This window comes from Leuresthes tenuis, unplaced genomic scaffold (assembly GCF_036924035.1).
Source record: "Leuresthes tenuis unplaced genomic scaffold, fLeuTen1.0.hap1 SCAF_14, whole genome shotgun sequence".
Classification (NCBI taxonomy): Eukaryota; Metazoa; Chordata; class Actinopteri; order Atheriniformes; family Atherinopsidae; genus Leuresthes; species Leuresthes tenuis.
In genome coordinates this window covers 20,837,315-20,847,753 of record NW_027325368.1, presented here as the reverse complement: position 1 = coordinate 20,847,753, position 10,439 = coordinate 20,837,315, and the positions used below count along the sequence as shown (strand labels likewise).

At 39.0% G+C, this 10,439-nt stretch overlaps 1 protein-coding gene across 2 annotated transcripts in view; it reads right to left on the bottom strand.

Annotated features, from left to right (window-relative positions):
- Positions 1–204: 204 nt before the first annotated feature.
- Positions 205–10,439, bottom strand: part of slc6a9 (solute carrier family 6 member 9) — a 61,407-nt gene continuing 51,172 nt past the window's right edge. For both annotated transcript variants that reach the window (XM_072364056.1, XM_072364054.1), the window contains 3 exons: positions 10,020–10,120; positions 8,107–8,277; positions 205–5,486 (listed from right to left, as the gene is read on the bottom strand). In XM_072364056.1, the coding sequence (XP_072220157.1) occupies positions 5,238–5,486; positions 8,107–8,277; positions 10,020–10,120 (521 nt within the window). In that variant the 3' untranslated portion in view covers positions 205–5,237. The remainder of the gene's footprint in view (positions 5,487–8,106; positions 8,278–10,019; positions 10,121–10,439) is intronic.

Genomic DNA, 10,439 nt, shown 5'->3' with positions numbered 1-10,439 from the left:
CTCGAATTCTGCAAGCTATTTGCTTAATAGTATTTTATTTTAAATCACTTAACATAAAGTCATTTTCTGAAACTAAATCTGCCATCAGCATATTTCAAAAAGAAAACACATGTGAAAGAGTCAATATTGAGGATCTAATGGTGAAGAATCTAATATTAAGACTGCTGTACCTTCGGTGGAGTTTTCATAATAAAACACAAGAAGTGATCTTTAAAATAGATTTTATTTACCATTTTGTAACTCAACAGTTTACGATATACAGCCGACAGGACTAAAACATTTCAATGGATTTTGGCCCTAAAGGTTGAAGAACAAGAACAGATATGGTTAGATAGATAGAAACATATATATGATAGAAGGTACCAGAAGAGCTGAGTTCTCTTTTCTCACTTGTGCTTTTTTCCTTTCCACTCCTTCAATGGAACAATAGCGACAACACTGCAAATTCTTTCAGCCATACCGCTGAAAAAGATGTTATTTACTTGACTCGTGTTGTTTCAAACGTGAATTGTTATTCATACATATATTTCCTGCTGCTTGTAAAAAAAAAAAAAAAAACAACTGCTGATTTCTCTAAAGTGCTGCAACACGAGATTATGCTTATATGTGCAGTAGTAAGAAATTCAAGAGGTAATGGTCTGTCTTTACTGAGAACCACAGAAAAAAGGTAAAATCACAGTTTTGTTTTTTCACAACAGTTGAGCACTTGTGCTTTGTATTCATGTGCAAAAAAAAAGGTCCAAACCTTTGAGTTTACGGGGTTCTTTTTTTGTTTGTGTCTTTTAAGCATCAGCGACTTTCTGCACAGTGATGGAAAGACCTGGTCAATTAATGTCTATGTTCTCAGTTGTGTGTTTTCTGCAGGACCAAATAGAAGGTTTCACAGCCACATAACTCATGGTTTACATTACCAGCAAGAGCAATATATCGATTTGAAAAAGTACATGGATCCTTGTTTCATACGTATGCCACGTTATTTGCCTAAGATGTCATCACAAAACAAGATTCTCAGAAGAATGAAAATATGAGTTCCACATGCAGATTCCACATTGGTTGCGGAGTCATTTCAGTGTTTTTGATTCTGCTCGTTTTCCAACAACAGAAACAGTCAAACTGCTCGCATTTAGGGCCACGGGATATTAAAGGTAAACAGCGATGTATGACTGTTGGTACTGCACTGCATGAAACAACTTGAAAGATGTAATAATGTTAAAAAACAACAACAAACAAAAGCATCGTCATATAGCTGCAGCTTCTGTCTCCACCAGAGCTCACAGTGAAAACTAACCATTCTTTTGTAGTTCAAGTTTCGATCCAAAGCTTTTTGTTTGGCAATGCTTTTAATTTCAGCTGGCTTTATCTCAATCTTCTATGAATGCAATGTCAAAAACAAACAAAAAGCATTGTCACTGAACACGGATTTAAAAATGATTTAAATCGGAAGATGGTTTTCTTTCTCATCTTTTAGTACAAAATGTTTTCTTTTTAAAAGATAGACTGTATGTGATTAGCAGAATAGGACAGGGCTAGTTCTGGTAGATTAGAGGTACATGGACGTCAATACTGACACTACACCTGCTCTACATGCAGGCTCCGCAGTAAGAGCTAATACAGAATACACAATACACCTGACATAATCTACATTACGTTACCAGAAATATGACAAATCAAAACTAAAATCAATCAATACTTGCCCATCCCTGACCCACAGAAAAAAAACACCCAACCCCTAAAGTAAACGCAAAGAGAAAACACATATGACACAATTTATTATACCATTTTTCTTTTTTGACATTACTGTACAACAGAAGGAAGAGTTGCAGGGTCAGCAGAGATAACGAGGGTTGGGATATATGGGGAGATAGCACGGTGGCTAAGCTTCACTTATTACAACATGAGCATACAAGACAAGCAATCACAAGCAGGATATGGTCTGAGCTACATGCTGTCCCGCTATATACTGAGCATAATAAATTCCTGATCGTATCTTTCAACAAGTAAAGCCTCATTTAAAGTGGATGTTTGAATGTTTAACAAGAAGCAAAACAGTACATTTAGATTAGACGAGGGAGATATACTGGCTTGTGTTACAAAGCACCTGGTTTTGCAGGAATTCAGGAATTTTAAAAAATGAAATAAAATTATTAAAAAAAATTCTATTACAAAATTTGTCACATGGGTTGAATAGAACCAAAAGTTAAAACAGACGGGTAACTACCAAGCAAAGTTACACTTCTCCATTTAGGGGATTAGCCAGAACACATCACTCTAATCTTTCCTGTACAAACGACAGTTGGGAAGCTGGTTAATAAAGTGTGCTTGTTAAAGAATGCTCATTGTGCTTGCTGTGGTTCAATATTTTTTAAATCCTGTCTTCTCTTATTGTTGCTTCCAAAATATAATGAATTTATTTCTTTAATTTCTAAAAATCTAAAGTTTCTGAAATGTTTATACTAATTCCCTTTGGGATGAATAAAGTACTTTTTCATTTAATTTCATTAAACGTATTCTCAGCCTTGTTTCTGATGAGCTTTTTATATTCACGTCTCAGCTCCACTTCTGAGTCTTAGCACTTCTCTACCTTGTGGATTATTGGAGCAACAGCATTTTCATCTTAACATTTAATCGTAAGGAATAATGGTGAAAACGGGAACGAATATGTGCAAACTTTATCCAAAGCTGTGCTTTAGTATTTTTAAAAAATGTCTGTCAACTTACTGACAGACATCACATAAGTACTTCAAAAAATGATTTACCATTTTAGGTATTTACTTGCTGTCTTGCAGGTGCTTATAGAGATAAAAACATTAGTATCCTCTTCACCGTTTGCTAAGTATGAAGCTACAGACTGTATCAAGTTAGCTTAGCTTATCATAAATGCTAGTAACAGGTGTAAAACATTGAGGCCACCCTGCCCATCAAAGCTAACGAATTAGCTTACAGTTTGTTGGCTTAATTTGTAACCAAAACAATGGATTCATGTTGCTACAGCCCAGACTATTTGTTGGCTGAGCCCAGCTGACAGGCAACTAAAATGTTATTTTCAAATAAATCATAACAAGTTAATTGGTAAGAATAAGAAGTAAAGTAAGTGTTGGGAAGTAAACCGGAATTCTTTTGGACAATGCCAAGCTAACTTCATGCTAAACTAAGCTAACTGCAGCCGCTCACTAAACTCTTGACAAGAAGTGAAGAACATACCTGCATATAAATGGGCTTTATGTGATACACAGTTTTGTATATTAAGTTCATTTAAGTGCTCACACTGGTATTACAACCCTAAATTTGATAACGAATAAACTGCATATACCCGAAGACATAATGCAAAGAAACTGCCACAGCTGATACAATCCCCAAAAAGATCCCTGCTTGTGAAGCTAAAAGCATCTCCCCACCACCCGAGCTGATTCGTTCTGTCTTTTTACCATCACAGACCTCTACCAACAACACTGTACTTGACATAGTCTAATAAGTCACTTTTGGGAAACCCAATCCTGTATGCTAAAGAGGCCCCTCTCCATTGTACTACACCCTCCAACAAAACAACAAAATCAAGTCACAGATGAGGAATGGTAAACAATGTTAATCATGATTCTGTAGTTTCTAATCTTTTGTACAAAATAAACATACGCTTTCTTTATTATTATTTACTAAGTTACTTTACAATGAGAGGTAAAAGAAGACATCTACTGAAAGAACACTACTGTGCAGCTACATTTAAAACTACATAATTCATGACAGTTTTATCCTGTTTTCTGGAAACAAGCAGCATCTCTGCTTTCTGTCTCCCCATCAGTTACAGCACAGCTTGGCAGAGCTCAGAGCTTTATTACATTAAAGGTTCCACTGACAGTAAGACTGACAGCACGTCAGTATCTGAGATATATATGTTACCAAAAACATGTGCAACACTCACGTAACTTAGGTAATGTTTTTGGTAACATGCCTGAACGGGGCAGACTATGACGACGACCCATTGGAGACACCAACTATGACACACGGATTCTCCATCACAAACCACATCCCAAGACGCATTTTAACCAAAAAACAATGTCTGGAAGACTTAAGAAGAGATGGCACTTCTATGTAATGCAGAGTTGCATGCACCTGTTTTGGGTGCGTGTGTGGGTGTTTTGTTTTTTTTTGACAGTGAGAACAGTTAGGTGGTTTAATCCTTGTAACAGTTTCCACAGGCAAGGAACCGCAAAGTTTACCTTCACTTGGACCCTGAGAAATGGGCACTGGGACCTCTTCTGTCAAAAAGTGTGTTTATATGTGTGAATGCAGAGCTACAGTACACTTCACTGATATTTCTCTGCCTAGTTCTCAAAAGTCTAAGCAGCTTTATTAAGAAAAAATAATGTTGGAGGAGAGAAAATCAGCTTTGAGCATCACTCATCTTCTCTGGTGTTTGTTAAATATTTGTGCTCTGTCGAACTTTCTTTTTTTTTTCACTTAAAGAAAAAGCAGCATAAAAACACAACAGGTTTAGTCTTAAGCTGAGATCAACTATGTTTGAGGTCACTGTGTGCTGTGAAATATAAAAAGTGTATGAACATGACTCCTTTTCAGGCTACAGAGTTGAGCCCATTTCCTTTTTTCAGCATCATTAAGACTGCGAATGGCCCGTACGGACACAGTTTACCCTCCTCCTCTACAGTTACAGCACCACGACAAGTCTCCAGCTGTCCAATCACCACTGCTGCAAAGTCCCCCGTCCCAAACAGCCCCAGCTAACTGAATGCAGGAGAACAGTGTGTGTCTCTATGCTGCCGCATGCACAAAACAAACACATGCAGCTTCACAATCTACTGTACCTCTAACTGCTGATGAGGATGACATTTACAAGTTTTACAAAAAAAATGAAAGGAAAAACAAACTGCATTATTAAATTATGTGGAACAAATTAACAACTCACCCAAACACACATACACACACTTACACACGAACATACACACAAATCTTTTGGATGATGACCCAATTTCTTCTTCCTTTCGTTTTTTTTTTTTTTCTTCATTTATCTAGAGACAACACGCAGGCAGATAGAAGAGGTTAGGATAGAAATAATAAGCCCTTACAATATGTAAAGGTCTCCAGCGAATGGGATCTCCCCCACAGACGACTGTGGGAAAGTGGGGTGAGGATGGAGGAGAATGGGAGGAAAAGGGAGGAAGAGAAGGAGGAGACGGTGGGCCGCAGAGGTTGAGCCCAGTAGTGCTGATAGAGAGGGGTGGCGTCTATGCGCTGGGGTTGGGGCTGTTGTGTGTGTTGGTGGAGCCGTTGCTTCCCTGGATGGTGAGGCTGATCTCATCCTTCCTCTCCTTCTCTTTTTCCTCCTCCTTCGGCTCTTCCTTCAGCTCTTCCTTCTCCTTTAATGGACGGGCTTCCACAGTGTCTTCAGAGGCCACAGGGGCGTAGCGGCCTGTCCTGTGCTCCTGCAGGGCGGGGCCCCACTTTGGATGTGCTTGGCATGCAAACTTCAAACGCTGAGAGAGAGAGAGAGTTGAAGAGGGACATCATTCAGCGAAAGCACTTCCTACATTCCCAGACAATAAGGATAAGCAATCTCGCCAAAATGTCCTGTGATGTTTGAAGGAGGGAAAATAAAAAGAACAAGTAAATAAGTGCATAAATAAGCAACTTAATGTATTGCAATTTTAGTTTCATATCTACATGAGTAATCACTTTCAATAACATCTTAGTTCACAAGTTATTGAATTTTAGAATTTATTTAATGAGTTTTCATTTTCACTTTTTATATTACTTATGTGTTAGTATTTTCTTTCATTTTACAAAAAAAAACAAACCATCAATATTCCATACCTACTCTATCTTATTGCAGCTTATTCCAGTTACCAGGCAGGTTACACCCTGGACAGATTGCCAGTCACTTTACTTTTCATTTAGCTTTGATTTGAAATATTTTCTTCAGTCATTGTATTTTTCTAATGTATTTTCCCCATTGTATTTTCCTACTATTTACTTTCTTTTACTTCTCCTTCCACTAATGTTACAATATTGCTCAGTGACTGCCTCTCCTCTCGTCTAATTGTCGAAAGCTCCAGCTCTGGGCATTACTGATGCTGGCTCAAACTGATGCAGCTTAAATTATTAGAGCACTCTAGCAAATCACCATCCGCTTCAGGGGATTCTGAAGGGGAAAAATCTTCAATGTCTTAGAAAAGCTCTGTGACAGGTGTGCTGCACTGAGCAGTTTGTGCTGCACACACACAGACACATATTTACATATACATATATATGTGTGTATGTATATATATATACATATTTATAGATGCCTCAGTGGCAGGGTAATAAGATGAGAACAGACCAACCAGGGGCTGAAACTAAACAATACAAAACAATACAAAGCATATGGGAGAAAGAAGCATCACATAACACCAATGCTTAAAGGTTAATGGATCTGAGAACTGACCACAGACATCTCACGGAATAGGAACCAGTGACCATCATAGTGGCAGACATCCAAGAAAGAGCCTCAAGTCTGAAGAGTTGGACTGCACCAGGCCCTGACTTGATACACACCTACTGACTAAAGAAACTAACTGCACTCCATGAACGCCAAGGAGCACGTGAATCAGCTGCTAATGGATGGGGCCCACCCAGACTGGTCCCTGATCATGAAAGGACCGTCCAGCTACCAGCCCATATCCTGCCTCTGGACAACATGGAAGTTCCTGTCAGGCATCGTAGCAAATAAGATGAATAGGCTCAATGGCTCAATACATGAGCGGGAACCAGAGGGGAATTAGTAGAAACACCAGAGAAGCTTAACACCAGCTACTAATCAACTCAAGACTGTAAGATCAGACATACAAATCTGTGCACCCCGTGGATTAACAAAGAGACAGCCTACGACTCAACAAGTCCTAAAATCAAAGAGAGGCAAGGCAATCACGACTGAGGGGGGGTTGAATAACCAGAGTGCACCATAACAGATGTTCAGGACAGCTACAAATGCCCTGGGATCACACAGGCAAATAGCAACAAAGGAAGTAAGCCACAACCAAGTATCTGCAAAGAAGAAGGCAGGTATGCCTTATGCCCTGCCAGTCATCAGATAGCCTGCTCAGGATGCACAGTAGGTTTCACCCCAAGTCTAGTAGCTGAGATTGTACTCTGAGCCGGAGCCTAGTGAGCGTCAGAGCCACCATCCAGTGTACAAATATCCAGGAATACTCAGGAAGCTGGCCCCCAGTGATAAATTGCTATGTGAATGCCTCAGGCAGATTAAACCCAGGGAAGGGAAGGAAACAGAGGAGGAACCATCATGTAAGGATAAGCCTCTGCATGGCATGTACCACTGACAGATTGATTGGACTGGCTGACAACGTCCTATCGGGAGCTAGAAAGACAGAACAGAGGTGCTAATCAGCTCAAGAACAGGTCCTGAGCATGAGAACAACAGAGGACAGGGGTCTACCACACCAGACAATTCTCCAGGTCCAGGCTGGAGAAAGAGGCCTCCAAGACAGTCCAGCACATAGTAGTGAGGTGTAAGATGCAGGCAGAAAAAAACTTGCTTTTTGCAAGTTAAATTTTTCCCCCTGCTGCTGAAGTTACCTGTGTAGTGTTATTTGTGAGACTAAAGTGTTTGTCAGTGGGCCTCTGCTGACTAATATTATTTTATCAGTATATGAAAATGATAACAGAAAGTCCTTAGAGTCCTAATAGTCTGTAGTAAAATAAATGAATGCAGCGATGGCCATGTATCTGCTCAGGTGGATGGGGGCCACGTTCCAGTACTTCACAGCACTCCATGACACTGTACTATATAAAGAACTTAAAAGTGAGAAATTACTGTGAACTTTATCATTTTGGGACTGTGATCGCATTTCAGAACTTAAAGTGGTGAACTTTAAACATGAACTAGTTCAGTTTTAATTCAAGGCTCCACACTCCCTGTATACGGGTCAGCAGTTTCAAACTTACCACTGTAAGCCTCTGTGTGGGAACTGAAGATTCATTGGTGAACTGGTAAAATTTTTAATGTATATAGATGTTCCTTTTGCTGTTGCAAAACCGTACAGCTAATATCAGGTTAATATTAGAGTAGAGGTGTTTCAGAGGCCTTGTCGGGTGCTGTACCTCTCTGAAGGTTGCTCCTGGGGACCTAGAGATCTTGTAGAGGGCATAAACGGGTATGCAGATCACTGAGGACAGAGCCATGGCAAAGCCGATAGCCAAAGACCAGCCTGGATACACGTAGTTATTGTAAGTGATGGGTTTGTACTGGATCACTGTGAAGACCAGGATGAACTACAGAGACACAAGAAAGACAGTTTAAGCAATTTATCTTTATTTATACATATAAATATAAATATATATATACTGCATAATGTCAAATTTCCAAAAGTACATTTCTAAGGAAAAAAAACAACTTTTTTTTTATCATTACATACATACAACATACATGCATTTCAGTGACATAATTGTACCTAAAATAAATAAGCTATAACATATTCTTTTAACACTTAATATGTAATAGAAATTAGCATTAAATCTACTTGATACTGTAAATCCCTGTGGAGAGAAGCATATCAGACCATTTTTATCTAAAAGATGTATGTAACTAAGTCAAAACAACAGCAGAGAGCTTAGTCACAACTCTCACAGAAAGCCTGAGGAGCAGCAGATTCTTCTGTGGAGTGAAATGAAAGCGAACAAAAGTGCCTGCATTCTGACCAGTAATCCACAACAATGAGTTTCTTGGTTGACCTCATAGCTTAGTGGACTAATACGCCTGTTTGGGAAATACATTCACAGCCGCTGCATGTGTCCAGTTCCCACTCACTAAGATTTGCTTTGAGAGCTTTATACTGGAAACAAAGCCAGCAGTAGTCAAAGAGATTAGCGCTGATGGCAGCTCGAATGTAGGTCAGGTCCCCAACAACTGGTCAACAACAGAAGAAAGTTGAGAACCTTCCTGTTAACATCCTTTATGTTGTTAAGTCCCAGAGTGATATGTGTTCGGCTGAGTTAAATATTTGAAGGCGTCTCAGCAGACAGTTGTGATGAGCAGCTACATATGTGTGGAAATGTAACAAAAGATTCAGCCATCATGACTGGTCTCAGATCATCTGGCCATTTAAAGATATGAGATACGAAACATCTGTCTGTTAAAGAGACAGTACCCAGTCATTTGGACATTGGTTACTTTTATGTTTATTATCCGCAAGCTTCATTCAGACCTGACCCTGAAGGAGACACAAAGAGTATATGCTTGAGATTTGGCATTCATGTGAGATGAAGCCGTACTTAAAATGCCCATTGATTGATAGTCTTTATAGAGTCACAGTTTTCTCACAACTTGTTGTATTGCCATGATAATTAATACTACTGCACATTGAGGCGGTGGATGAGACCAGGTGAAAATAATCTAAAAAATATATATATTTTTTTAATCTTTGGATCAGTCAGTGTTATACTCATGTGGGATTAACTGCATAACAGGAACAGCGTAGCTAAACTCAAGAGTAGCATGATGTTTGGACATCTTCTAAACTCACAGTTTTCTCATAACATGTAATTTTGTCACTGAACTTCATATCAAGCTAACAAACATGCATCATTGTGGTAAAATATTACAGTTACAAATATTGATATTTGGTCATACAGAGAGGCTACAGCTCAAATGCGTATAGATTTCTCCCATTCATCTGTCTGAAATAATGTGAAAAAACTGCACAACGCTCCAGCTAATTATGGTGGGTAAAAACATGAGAAGGAAGGTTTGAGCAGTGCTGGTAGACATTTATTTAATAATACAATCTGTTGGATTCAGCTTAAAAGCTGACCGTGTGTTAAATGAACCCACCTCTGCTGTGTGTGTCTGACCAGTAATGTGACTGCAGCAGTTTACAGTTGTTCCATGTTAAAAGTCATCACAAAGTGTTATGGAAAAGCAACAGAGGGACAGTTTACATGTGTCATCAGCTCAATGGGAAGCAGTGCATGCGTGAGAAGGGCTTAATGTACGTGTGTGTGTAGTTTTAACCTACAGAGATAATGACGGGGGAGACGAATCTCCAGCAGACTTTGAAAAAGAGAGGAGGAGGGAATCCCAGCATCATCTCAACGTCTTTGAAGTAGTTCCTGTGACCTGAAAGAAATAGAAAAATGTTTATCCAAAGAGAGATTTTAAGTTCTGGGTCCAAAGGACTCAAGCCAGCGAAGACAGAGAAGTGAAGATCTGAGTACTAACTTTCTTTTCTTTGATTTATTTTTTTTTATTTAAATTTAGTTTTCTGCTCTGTATCTTAGTCAGGTAAGCTTGATATTCTGATGGTGTGGTCACTTTTTGTCTGTCTTATGTTGCTTTGGATACAACTTATCCTATGTTCATGTCTCTTATTCTCAGTGTGCCCACAATTTAACACAAAAAAAGCCCATCTTTGCCTCAAATAACAGTTTGACTTATG